The sequence below is a fragment of the Chlamydotis macqueenii genome, chromosome 2 (assembly GCF_036417535.1).
Source record: "Chlamydotis macqueenii isolate bChlMac1 chromosome 2, bChlMac1.mat, whole genome shotgun sequence".
Lineage (NCBI taxonomy): Eukaryota > Metazoa > Chordata > Aves > Otidiformes > Otididae > Chlamydotis > Chlamydotis macqueenii.
The window spans coordinates 117,364,739-117,378,902 of NC_141557.1; the positions used below are offsets into that span (position 1 = coordinate 117,364,739).

At 42.0% G+C, this 14,164-nt stretch overlaps 1 protein-coding gene across 4 annotated transcripts in view; it reads right to left on the bottom strand.

The window, feature by feature from the left end:
- Nucleotides 1-3,867, bottom strand: part of TRAPPC8 (trafficking protein particle complex subunit 8) — a 57,050-nt gene extending 53,183 nt beyond the window's left edge. For all 4 annotated transcript variants that reach the window (XM_086740766.1, XM_086740765.1, XM_086740764.1 and 1 more), the window contains exon 1: nucleotides 3,510-3,867. In XM_086740766.1, coding sequence (XP_086596892.1) covers nucleotides 3,510-3,666 — 157 coding nt within the window. In that variant the 5' untranslated portion in view covers nucleotides 3,667-3,867. The remainder of the gene's footprint in view (nucleotides 1-3,509) is intronic.
- Between the last annotated feature and the right edge of the window lie 10,297 nt (nucleotides 3,868-14,164).

The following is a 14,164-nucleotide window of genomic DNA, read 5'->3' on the forward strand; positions in this document are numbered from 1 at the left end:
CAACCTTTAGCCAGCACTGAAGCTCATGGGGAAAACAAAGTGAAGTAGTTTAGAGAACTGATCCTGCCCAGAACGACCTAAAAATACACATTTCTTTTCAGTTGTAAGTTTCAGATTGAACTGGTTCATCCTAAAGCTGTATCAACACAGAGGAGGCCAATTGTGCTGGCTAAACTTAACTGATCCAGTTAAGCATTTCTATCAGCTGAAGAGAGGGACTTTTTTCCCCCCCTTCCCATCTTATCCTATAGGTAAATTATTAGCCCTACTGTCACATGATTACTGAAAAAATCAAATGTGAAGGAAGGGGGAAGGACAAACAACTAAGAAACAAGTTTGCCTTTACCAGTGCAGCTATAACACTGAAACTCATCCTTGGTGTCTCTCCTAAAATATATAGCCATAACAATGAAGAGCAAACATATTTCCATACAGGACACAGATGACATTTCTGGCATATGTGCAATGCTAGGGACTGACATAAAGGACATACTTGGAAGCCCACAAAGCTCTTGCCTTAACCACTAATAAAAATTTTCTAGTGTTATACATTTCCTTCAAGTGTGCATAAGATCATTACAGAAAGTATTTTGCCAAAAGTGGGAGTAGTAACATATACTAGAACAAGATATTTCTCATCAGAATTTGAGAATATTCATAAGTTGACTAACACACTCATGAACAAGGAATTCCTAACATCAAACTAAGCTCATCAAATAAACACTGTTCCCATTACACCTCCTTACTTCCAGTACATATTTAAAGCTTACAATCAGATACAGTTGTCAGAAGCACCTTGTTTTTAAGACATAAAACACTTCGGTTTAAGAGTAACCAAGGCTATCTTAAAGTGATACTTGTTAGCTGAAGGGTACATTATAACTCTCCCTCCCATCAAGACAGTATTAGTTCAGATAGGTTTTCTTTAAGTAACATCCTGTTTTTAAGAATCTTTAAAAATACCATCTATACAATGTATACATTTGCTAAATTAGGCATCAACTGTTACTGACAAACACAATAGCTAAGAAAGACTGACACTTTGAGAATAAAAATGAAGGTATAAAATCCATTTCTTTATCAAAGAAAAATGAAGTTTGGGGAGGGTTTTGTTTTTGTTTTCCTCAAAGACTTAACGGGACAGTAAAGTTGTTCTCTCACTTTTTTAACTATTTCTCCTTCAATAACAAAAAGTGACTTAGTTACGAAAGTCAAGAAGCTAAATATACAGTAAGGAGCACTTTGAACCTGTGCTCAGGATTTCCTACCATCACAACTTGCTATATTGCAAGGGTATTTCAGGCTACACCAATATTAGCAAGTCACTGATAGGCAGAAGTTGACGAGTAGATTAATACCGATTAGCACAGAGGTCCCCCTCCTATGTCCACATTATGCATATTCATGGGGTTCTACTTGAAAGCAAATATAACCTGGTCTCCTTGGACTGAACAACCACAAGAAGCACGTGGTTTAACACTAGTTGAAGAATCAAGCAGTGGTCTGCGCCTTCACATCTCTGTTAACGTGTGAAGAACAACTGATACAATGCCCAGTAGAAAACCAAGATTAGTTTCTGTGTATCAAAACTGTTTTGCACATAAATCAGGAGATCCATTTCAAAACTGCACTGCTTCTCTAAGTGAGAACGTTGATGAATATGCAGCCTCCAGCAGGCTCATAAGCTATGTAAATCCTAAACTTCAGAGAAAAATCTGTATTGTAATGGGACTCTAAAAACGCAATAGCAAACCAGTGACTGAGCTCCTCAAATTATAGAAGAGTTCAGGAAGTAACACGTGTACTTCAAAGTTTTGCACAAGATAGCTTATTTCTAATGAGAAGAAATACTAACCAGCCCAATCTTACATTACAAATCCAGTGTAACAGCCACTAACTAAAGAAAGGAGTATTAATAAAAAAAGGAGAGTGCTTCATGCTACTTTAAGAAAAACTGCGCTTAAAAGTCAAGACATCAAAACAGTCATAAGCAATGAAACACGCAGTTGTGGAGGTATGTGCATGTAAATACATTCTGCTGTACCATGATCAGATCATTAATCACGCCTCTCTTCCTGTTTATTGGACAGGAGAAGCACCATGGAAAAATTGTACTGCTAATCTGGACAAATCTATTAAGGCAGAGCAATGTAAGAACTTATCCTGTTTCCAGGTCTTGTGCACAGGGTACAATTAACAGTCTCACGATGCAACAGCGTTTGCGCAGGCTGCAAGAAGCATGTTTCCCTGTCATAGAGCTCCACAAATTCTGGTGCTAGAGAAATTGCTTGCCATGATACAAACTCATGAGAAACTTCATTGCACTGAACTATTCTTCTGCCTGAAGAAAATGCCGGGTATGGCTTTCCTTACCCTCACGCACATCGGCTTTCACCACAAGAAGTTACATATAGCATGCAGTAATGGTTTTTTTTCCATGAAGCTAGAAAAGGAAGTCACACTTGGAACGAAGGACTGCAGTCAAGCTTGTGGTCTGTTGAATCTGAATACACAAAGAGTAGTGCGGCAACAAAACCCACTGTACCATGCTTCAGCTTCTCAGTTCTCTAACGCTGGGGTCAGGTTTTGAACAGGATGGTTCATACCATCGGAGTCAGGCAGCCTATACAGAACAGCAAGGATGCCCCTTCTCAAAGATTCCTCACAGTGGCCACAGCTGCAAAATTAGGAAATTAAAACTGTATCATGGGGATTTAGATGCAGTTCATGAGGGTGAAAAGCATAGCTTACTTAAATTAAAAAAAAAAAAACCACAGTAATTTAAAGTATTACAGTAAAATAATCCTATTGTTTCTCATAAGCAGACAGTTTCCAGTTCTGCTGTTACTTTACATGGTCATTTCACCTATGCCATATAATCAGGTCAATTCCCACCTTCTCTTTGCACAGGTCTTATTCACAGAAACATTAACCAAAAAAAGTATATACAATAAAACTGCAGGTAAAAGAAAGTAAAGACTTACAGTTGAAATTACAATTAAAAAAAGACGACCATACTTTCAACGACTGGGTACTTTACTAACTGCCTTACCACAAGTATGAAATCCAAGATCTTCAGCTATAGTCAGGTACAAGTATTAGCCAGATAACAGTAAAGTCGTTTAAAAAAAAAAAAAAACTGTTTGAAAGAGCTAGATTTACAAGCACCTTTCTCTTCAGTCATGTGCTCTGCAATGCCTTCAGGAGAAGCTTAGCTTCCAAGGTTCCCCAGAGAAAAACAGATCAAATAAAATTAAACCGACTCCACAGACACCTGGGGCAACCCCGGCAAACGCCTGCCTCCGCGAAGCCTGTCACAGCTCCAGGCCCCGGGGAAAGGAGGTCTCGCCTCCCCCCGGCCGGGCGGAGAAGGCGCAGCCACAGCTGGTCTGGCAGCCCGGCCCGGCGGGACCCCCTCGCCCCCCGGGCGTGAGGGAGCGGCGGCGGCGCCTTCCCCGCCCCGTGTCAACAAACCCCGCACCCCGCTCCGCCCCGCTGCCGGCACCGACCTTCCGAGGTGAGGCGGCAGAAGGGCTTCACCAGCTCGGCGAAGCTCAGGCTGTTCTTGCGGGTGAGCCTCTCCGCCTCCTCGCTGCACAGCGCGGCCACCAAGGGCACGAACGAGTCCTGGATGAACTCCTGCACCGACTGCACACACTGGGCCATCGCCGCCGCCCGGGGGCCCGAGCCGGCCCCGCCACCTTCCTCCGCCCTTCTCCGCCCGGCTCCACTGGCTTCTTTCCCCGTCCGTCCGTCTGTCCGCCGCTGCCTCCCCGCGGCTCCCACTCCAGCCGCCTGCACCGAGAACCGCGGCTACCAACCGCTCAGCAACCTGCCAGCGCCGCCATGTTGCACCTCAGCCGAACCCCCTCGGGTAGCGCCCGCTCCCGGCGGCCCCCGCGCTCGCTCATGTGATTGGCCGAGCGGGGCGGAGTCGGACCGGGACGCGCACGGGCGGAAGCGGCCAAGAAGGGGGAGGCGACAGTAGCCGAGTGTGGGTGGGCTTGTGAGTTCCCCCCCCTCCCGGCGGGCTGTTGGTGTGTTCCAAGGAGGCGGGCGCGCGCGGAGCTGTCACCAACGGCCGCCAACGGCTGTCGCCTGGCTGAGGCGGCGGGCGGCTTCCCCCCGGCGGGAGGCTCCGAAGCCGGGAAGTTGGTTTACGGCGGGCCGAGGGCCGGTGTTCGGCTCCCGCTGCCCGCCCCTGCCCGCGCCGTGGCTTGGGGCTCCGCGCCCGTGGTGCCAGCTCCAGCGCCCGGCGGGCCGCTCGCTTCACTCCATACGCACGCACACACCCCCGCCGAGGATGGGCAGCCGAGCCCGGCTTTGTCGTCCGGCGCAGGCACCGCTTTGAAACGAGGAGGGGGAAGTTGGGTCAGCCAGGGGTTTGCAGAGCTTTGCTAAGTGGTGAGAGTTCAGGAGGGGTTTAATGCAGAAGTATTAACCCTCCCTCCCCGCAAACAGTTCTGGAGTTTTTATTAAAAAAGCTGGAATGGTTAAGAAGTAAAGAGTTGTTCCAGGTTTCTCTGGCAGACCTGTCACTGCTCAATTGTATGCATGAAATGAAAATCATGCAAAATAGTTTCATTTTTGAGATTCGCTTATTAAAGCATGATATTATATAAAGTCCTGCTGTAACTCATTTGTAACCTGAGTAAGGAAGTGACTTGGAAGGAAGACAATAGTGATGATCAGTGGCAATTAAAAATGAGTAATTTTGAATATGTCCTTCAAAAATATGGAGTACTGTAGTAGGGCTGGGTTTCAACATGCTGTCAGGGACAGTCCTTAGGGCAGGGCTTTGTAAAAATAAAAAAAAAAAAAAGCCCTTATGTCTTTGGAAATCAAGGCTTAACAAGACTATAATACAGCGTGACTTCAACAGTAAGGTTTGGAAATCATTAGCCAATTTCTGAGGCCTGTCAGAAGCAGGAAGTTTATACGAATTATTGAAGTGAGCCAGGTAAGTACTGGAGAGAGCTTATTCTGAGGGAAGACTTAAAACATGAGATCACTCCTTCCTAAATGCGAATGTCAGAGACAGAGGTGTTATTATCGCTTAGATTCAATTGGAGATAACTTTTTTTTTTCAGATGCGTGATTTACAAACGAATAAGAAGCCAGGCTCATTATTTCTACCACTGCCAGAAGTCTTCTTTATGTGCAACTAATTTCCATGGTAAATCTTCATGTATAAGAATATTTCTTTAAAAAAAAAAAGCAAAAGGAAGATGAGGTTGTTTTTATAGTTGATATTAATACATCTTAATTGAAAACCAAATAAAGCTTGGAAAAATAATATCTAATTGTCTTGCCTAACAAATTAAGTAATTTGGAAATTAGTGTTAACTCATTTATCTACATCAACTGGGTCAGCAACTTCCTCTGTGAATGAAAAATTCATTATTAATTCAATGTAGGCAGTAAGGAAAAAACTAAGAGGCCATATAACGGGCTGTTTTTCAGGATTGAGTCCTGGGTATGTTATCCAAAAGCTACTAAATATCGTAGAAAAAAATATTTTGGCTTTGATAGTTTTTTAGAACAAGGTGAAGGCCAACATTCTGCAAATATTATGGCATATCCACGTTTGGAAATTCCCCAGAGCTATTCCAAAATAATGTTTTCACAGATAACTTTACAGTATGACCTCCACATGGGCACTTCAGAAGAACAGTGCTTCTCCCCCATTCCTCTTAATCCATTCCTTCAGAATAGTATATGAATTACATCTGGTAGATTGAAGTTGATCAGAAGTCCCAATCCTGTTCACATATAATTTGACATTAAAAATTGTATTAAAATTCTGACCATCATTATGTCTTTCTGGCAGAGAGTCAATTCTTGATTCAAATTTCTGGCAGAGATTCAAATCTCATGTGGCCATTAGCAATATTTGGTTGCCATTACAGAGTGAGAAATTGTTCATTTTTATTGTCAGTGTTGGGTTTTTTTAATTAGAGTAGCTCTGCATTCTAAACCTACATTTGTGGGCTCAAAATTTATTCTCTGTGTATGAAAACATGTTGTACGCATTCTCTTTTTACCCAGTATTAGGAAATTGATCCTTAGAATTTCTCTCTCTCGTGACGTTCTCTCCCAGTATGACACTGTCCCAAGGACTGGTGCTGTCACGCCAGTTTCATACAGCTCTGCCGTCTCGTGGGCTGTGCTGTCCCAAAACAAGTTGTAGTGTTTTCCTGTGACTGAGAACCTTTGATGTAGCTTTGACTTGCCTGCCCTACTCAGGAGGGGTAAACAACCCCATCTTCAATGAACACAGTAGCTCAGCATGTTGTATCCCAGATCGGTTGCTAAAAAGAGGATTCAAATAACATTATCCTTATTTACAAGGCAGAAGGCACGTCAGAAGTAATAGATCATTGCTAATTCCCAAGCCTGGCAATGTGTCCACAAAATTTTGCTTTGAAAGTCTGGCAGTGTACAAATAGATAGGACAAATAGTGGACAGAAGTACAAAGGGATAATAGGAAGTCATGAGTCCGTGCTTTAACTGCCTGAATTATTTAACTGAAAATACTGGATTTTTTTACAGAGGAAGAGATTGAACAAAGGAAAGAGCAGGTGAACAGAAGTGAGATTGTGTAGTACGCGGTAGGACAGGAGAGGCCTAGTCACAGGGAATTGAAAAAGAGAACAAATGGTAAAAAAGTGTCTTGAACGGATCAGAACAAAACCATCACTGAGAGAGAAAATATATCCACTGCTTCAATTGTAAAAGAACATGACTGTAAAATCTGGACTTCAAAGTGCTTAGCCTCTACCCCTCTGCTGCTTCCAGGAGTGCTTTTTCACTCCCTCGGGCTGGAAGCTTCCTGAACTTACAAGTTCTGTGATTCCTTTATGCAGATCACTGAGCCAGAGAGCGGGAGCTTTCTGCTGAACTCAGCTGCTGCTGAGGAAGTTTACTTGAAAGGGTTTTTTCACCTGTTATTAAAACAATATTTGTATTATTGTATCGGTTTATGATAGAGGAACAAGAATGTAGAATTGCAAATGCTGCAATCTGAAGTTGAATCCAATGCTTTCATTTACAGTTGTTTGAATATGAAACATGTCTGTTTCCCTCTCAGTTAGTTACAGGTTAAACTGTATCCTTGAAAGTTTGCATCACAGACTCCCAGCTCCCTGCAAACTTCAAGGACACTTTTGAGTTTGGGCTCAGTTCAAGCTTCTGCAGAGTTACAGAAGGGATGTTTTGCACAACAATTCACTCCAGCATAACTTGAAGTGAGATTTTATGATTTAGTTAAATCACACAAGAAGCTACATATTGCAGGGGGGGAGGTGGTGTTGGTTTTTTAAGGTGGAGCTACATATTCGGGGAGGTGGTGTTGATTGTTTAAAGTTTTTCAAATAAACTGCACTGATACACAAACAAATCATTGCAAATTAGGTACCAGGCTAGATTTACAGCCCGTTAGCTCTCATGTGGTAACTCCTCAAGGTTAATCCGGGACACTGATTTCTCAGGTTTTGGATTTGCTTATGGCCTTCACAAGCCTCCTGGACACTGTGAGCCTCTGTGTTAGCTGTTCTGCACTGGCATCGCTGGTATGGAAGACGAATTGCTGCCAGCGTGAGGCTGTGGTGCCTCAGGCTGTGGTGCCTGCTGTCTGCCATGTGCAAGTAGCCCTGTGAGTTTCACTGCCTTCCATAGATCGAGAAAAGCTCTTGAAATGCCCTTCTGCAACTTGCAAGACAAACAAAAAACAATACACACAGACGGAAGAAAGTCCACCTCATCCTGTGCACTGAATCAACACACATTTTCCCAAGAGACAAGGTAAAAAACAATTCTGCAGGAAGATTTTACACAGCAAGGCAGTGAGAACTGTGCCAGGAGCCTTGAGTATGTACCAAGCCCATGGTGGCTGGCAATCCTTTGACTCACAGACATGCTGGCTGAAGCAGAAGGTCGGATCTGAAGCTGCAAGGCCTAAACGGTAAGGTGTGCCTAGCCATGCCTCAGGGTAGGTCAGAAAGAGGAGTAGATGGTAGCAGATGAATCCCTGCCTACTCGGGGATCCCAGTTGCCTTTGATGGGCATGGGATGGGAATGCCTGGCTATGCAGTTGTCCTTCCAGGCATGATAATACAGCTCCTCCTGTGAACAACCCCTGGTACCTAGAGAGAGCTAGGAAGAGCTGGTAGCTCTTGATGATCCTGCTCTGGATGGGAATTCCAAGGTAATAGTTCTCTAGAACCTCTCTTTTGTTCCAGATAGAAACAGCCTTCTACCACTTCCCTGACTCAGCCCAGGATTAACATCAATCTTTTATATTTTGTCAGTGTTGCCCCAAAGCTTTTAAGGTTTTTTTGTATTAACAGATGTAAATCTAAAATGACTCTATAAGAACCAATGTAAGTTTTTCATATAAATATGAGGCCTGCATGTAACAGAAGAGAAGCAGAAGAAAAGAAGAAAGGAAGGAAAACAAGCAGGTCCAAACAGCAACAGAGACCTTGACTCCCCTCACCACATAACTTAGGGACAGGTATAATTCTTCTCACTTTCCTTGTAAGAAAATGTGAAGCTCCCTCACTTTCTTCCACACTTTCTTCCTCTTTTCCTAGTGATCTTGGAGACTTCTATCTTAAATCAGTCACCCTTGCTGCACATTTCTTTAAACTGTGATTGGATAATCTTCCAGATTCTGGAGGAACCTTTATCAGAGGAATTCCTAGGAGTGCTGCCCCTGCTTGATGAAACTGAGTCACTAAATTAACAAAGGACTAAAAACTAATTCTTAATGTATAGACACCATTTGAACAAATTTTCCCAAAACAGTTTCATTTTTGCAGTCTTGGACACATGCAAAAGCCCTGCACATAAGGTGGCCCTGTATCAACATGTATACTGGAGTATATGGCTTAGTGTATGGGTAGCACGCAGCTTCGACTTGTAGGCGGTCAAACCCAAGTAGGTATGTGTCACATGGATGTGAGGCAAGCTCTAGTTACAGTATGCATACACAGAAGTGTAGACAAATAACTGGCAGTATTAATTAAAACTAGTTAATTGAAACCAGTTCCTTAGATTCCACTCTGATTTCACTGAGCTTAGCTGTCAGAGTGATGTTAAATTTAAGCAATCTAAAGAAAAAGGAAAAAAAAAATCACTGGGATGATAATCAGAGAACTTAAATGTACAGAGAGCTGGAGATGTGAAAATGCATTGTCAAGTGGATTGTGATTTCAGAACTTTTCATGATATAATTATGAACATCTATATCTGTCCACCTGAGATGAATTCACATGAAAAGAAGAAAATGAAAGAAAAATAAAATCTCTTCCTTTGTATGCCATGAAAATAAATGGTATTTTCTGTCTAACATAAAGCTCTCTTTTATATCATGCTATATAGCAAAACACTAAATAAATCCTGACCCAAAGCTAACTTTTTAGTTTAGTCTGAAAAAAATTTACAGTAAATTAGACCATACCACGACATGTATGAAAGTCGAATTTATAAGACATTGCAAGGCAATTTGCAAGCATGCTCCATCACCAGCACAGCTCTGGGGTGGGAGCGGGAGCTTGTACCATGGTGGGCCTGTTGCCCATGAAAGTTGCAGCGGCCAGTTGGACCGATGCCTGCACCACCCCAAGCCACCGCAGCCGTGGCCAGCCATGCTGTGGCCTGCAGGCATGGAAAGCAGCAGAGTGGGACTGAGAAGCTATCATGTCCTCCAGTCACTTTTAATGTACTTGTGTTGGTTTGTGGTTTAAGACCAGATGCAGTATTTCTAGCATATGGATTTTTGTTACTCGTGTCCACAGGGAAGCTACAAATTTTCATGTTACATGTACAAACTGTGTTGTTAAAAGATCTGAGATACTGACTTTATAAATTTTTGCTATTCGGTTACGTTTTAATATTTTGAGTCAAACGGCAATGTGCTTAATGCAGAGGATTTGCAAAGACATCTTAATACCAAATTCTTCTCATCTTTTTTCTTAAAAGGGAATGGTGGCACATTATTGTTGTATTCAACTGGCTCTTCTCTTCTCCTATTCAATATATTTCAGTAATTACTCTTGGAGACAGAAGGAGAAGACGAAAATGAGCCAAACAGTAAATTCTCACTTAGAAATCAATATTTTCCTGGTTCACAAAGAGTATTTTTCCTAGGTTTTTAGTTACATAAATAAAGTGCTACGTAGTGCAAAGTCATATGATAATAATAAAATGCCTTGGTATGATAACATCAGAGTTTTCCATTGTTCACCAGATATTACTCCAGGGGATAAAACCAATCTGAGATTTCCTGTATTTTGTATGATTAGAATTGCCTCTTTCTTTCCACAAACAGATTTCTTTTACCACATTTGAGAGTCCAAACAAAGCAAAAAGACTAAATAAACTTTCCTCATCATTTAAATAAATTCAACAGTGCAGATTTTCACTGCAAAAGGTATTTAAATGCACCAGAAACAACTAAGTAGCCAAAGAAAGGCCATCTCAAGCTTGCTGGAATTTAACAGTCACAATAGTCAAGTAGATGCAATTCATCTATCACACCACAGGCTGACTGAAGAGAAATAATGTTTTAAAACTTCCTTTATTGGATGCAAAAAGGTATGAGAAGTAATATTTCTAAACAAACATTTTGGTTTTTGGGTTCTAATGAATAGAGTTTGCAGTATTCCTAGAAAGTACCCTGTTTAGACTCTCCGTGACTGTAAATTATCACAGTTGGCCAAAAAAATTGACGAGCAGGAGAAAAGCGAAACACTACTCAAGAGAGATTTTTTTTATACTAATGGCATGATCAAAAATTTCCTTTGACAAGGTTTCTTCAAGTTACATGTTCCTTTCATTCTATGTGTCTGGGGAGTTTAGGGAAAGGTGAAACAGTTCAAATAGCAGGTAAAATTATGAGTTTTACTTGGTTTAATAATTCAACTCTAGTGCTTGCTGAATAAAATCAGCAGTAAAAATAATTACTGGGCGTTTCTGTTTATCTTAGGAGCCATCATGTGGATGTCTACTTATGGAATAGTTTCATAAGTAATTGAAGCCAACTTAAGCATCAATTACTGCCAAAAAAAAAAAGCAGTTCCACCCTCCTCAATTGCTCTCTGCTTTGTGCTACCACTTTGTACCTCCATAAGTCTTTCTCAAGTGGACACATAATCACCTGGAGCAATGAACTAAGGCACCTGAAAATCACCCCTGTTTTTAAGAAGTGCTCCAGCCTACCACTTGTCCAAAGCTGCACAAACAAGAGAAAGGGGCGATGGTTCCCGGCTGGAGATGGGATTAGCCTTTTCAAAGGAAGCCTGGGCTGTGAGTGACCTTCAGCAGTCTGGAAAACCACCCTGGAGTTGACGAAATGTTCCTTAGGTGGCATGAACTGGACCTATCCAGGCAATATGCAGGATATAACTTCGGCACTATTTTGGTTTGGATGAGCAGCACACTTGCTGACTGCACCTTGGGCTCGTATGAAGGAATGGTTTTAGATGTAACTGAACTAGAACCAAGCTTTCTATGGACACAGCTACTGCACTCAAACTGCTAATGGACTTCCAGTCCACAAGCCAAAAAGCGTCAGCTGTTTCCATCTACAAAATCCACTCTTCTTGGGCTGCACTATTTGCTAATGTATTGCCACACATTACGTTCTTTCAGCTCCATTTTGGGGGTAACTTCAAACATCTGCTACTGTCTGCAGTCAAAGGGCCAGAGCTGCTTCCTCGGTAACGGCAAGGAGCTGACAACAGGGAAACAGAGAACACGTAACTTTGTTTATTGACATTTATTACTCTGCTTTTCATCTTCCTGCTGAATGTAAGAAATACTACTTTTACTCTGCAATATTGTTCAGCTTCTCAATTGCTGTATTATCATTTGAAGCATAAAGGAATTAAATCTGATCTGAATTATACCGTGAATCACTGAATCTAGCGCACAAGACGTGATTGTTCCTCTGATATTTGTAGGGATATAGTCCTCAGCTTGGGAAGAGACAGGGAGCAAAGGGGAGACAGAGTCAGAGCACTCCACTCCAGCAGCTTCCAGACAGCACAATGCCAACATGAGAGAGAACCATCCTCCCTGCTAGGAACTAGCATCAGATGGATAATTATATTGCTGTTTGGGAAAGAAGGGAAACAGGGGAAGGAAAAAGAGTGTGTTAGATTGAATCTGGCAGTGCTGGTTCCCAAATTGGAAAGCCTTGGCAACAAGATATAATTTCTTTTTCTTCCGCCTCTTATGTCCTGTACCAGCCATGGCAAGGTTAAGTCCGAATTTTCCAACCACTTCCATCAGCCTGCTTAAATTTTTACATTTAGGAATTCCATTTAATTCAGAAAGGTATTTCACAGTGCAGCATTAATTATACACCAAGAGCATGACGTTGCCAAGTCAAAACAGAAGCTTTTTTAAAATTAAACATTCTAGTTGGCTTCAGACAAAGTTTTTTTTCTCCCCTCAAAATGCCAGTTGGTATGAGCTTTCAACATTTCAACTTTTGTTCCAGTTTAAGGTGAAAAAAAATTAATGAGGCCATTTCTTGAGGAACAGAAATTAGCTGTTAGATCTGTACTTTACCAAAGTCATCATATACTCCTGAGCGGAGACTGGCAGAGGTGTGGTACCGCTAATCTGACTTGTGGTCTGTATGGCTACACCCTTTTTAAATAATGTAAAGGCTTTGTGATAGCCTTTCCCTCCTGCTCATGAGGCCCTGGGGCCTCTTTTCACTCTGGTTCACTTTCCAAAAGCCCAGCCTGATGGAGCAAGCTGTCTAGGTCCCTCAGCTAGCCACCGACTCAGGCCTGCTGGTCCCTTTCAGGGGGAAGGTTCTTCAGGGGAAAATGCAATGCAGGTACACAGAAAATTGAACGTTCACATAAGCATGCATTCTTGCATGGAAAAAAAAAAAGAAAGAAAACCAATTTACTCATTACAGATAATTTAGACTTCAAATTGATCAGGAAAGCAGTGAGTGCTACTGGTCAGGTAATGCTACATGAAAAAAAGCAACAGAAAAATCTAAAACACCAGACATGGGTTACTAGCTTGCAAAGAAAAACTGGGGGAAGAAAACACAACAATGTCAAAGCTGGACGTGGAAGGGGAATACTCCAAGGAAAAAGCATTGGACTGAAATCTCAGTTAGATGAAGTGGACAGAGCAGTAGTCTGAAGGTAAGTGAAGAATAGGCAGGAGGGAAGGCTCCTGTGGCTGCGGTGGGATGATCGGTGAATCTAAGTGGAAGCCACAGCTACAGTTAGGATCAGAGGTGGAGGCAGATATGAGGAACTGAGGGAAATCAAAATACCAAAGGAAGTTTTTAAAGTTATTTGGCTTTACATAGATTATTTTCCTATATGTTGATAACAAAAATAAATTTCAGGCACTAGTTTTTCTCATTGCCACTTTTCCATGAAAGAAGCATGAAAGCTAGGTAATTTGATAAATTAACAAAAATATTTTAAACCTTCTCTTAAAATGCTAACCATTAAAAATATCTGTGCTTATATGGCTTATCCCTGGGGGAACTCTATAGTTCCTCAAAGTACAAGCAGAAGTTAAGAGATTACACCATTATAAAACTATCTTCATGGCAACACGTGCTGTCACCAGCCAGCCTGTGTCTACTTCAACTGACCTTACCCAAGTACTTAATTTTATGACCCACTCCAACAAAGGTTAAGACATTAAGGTTTTTAACAGCTATACTGGATAATACAATTGTCAGAGATTACTTTCTCATATAATAGTTTCATTAAAATCAGGTAAATAGATGAAGGGTCATCATGTAAGGAAGCCCACTGAAATGGAAATTCACATTTCAAGGCAACAGCACTGCTGCCCGACATACGCGCATGTTCTAGTGTTTCCCTTTGGGGAGTGGGAAATACTTGTCTCTTTTTGGCTTGCATCAATGACAGGAAACTCAGACGAGGAAATCCTCTACAATCTTAACATTTTTAATCAGGACAAGGGAACAAGGAGACAAGGCAGCTCGCTATGCTCTTTTTAGGCCAGTCAACAAACATTGTTGTGCTTCAAGATGTATTTTCAATTGCAAAACCATGGCTTGTGCGTGGGTGGGAAGCTGCTCTGTGGCTCAGCAGCAGTTTCCATGATCTGCACACTCAGGTTACACCAGGGGAAATGTATCCCACA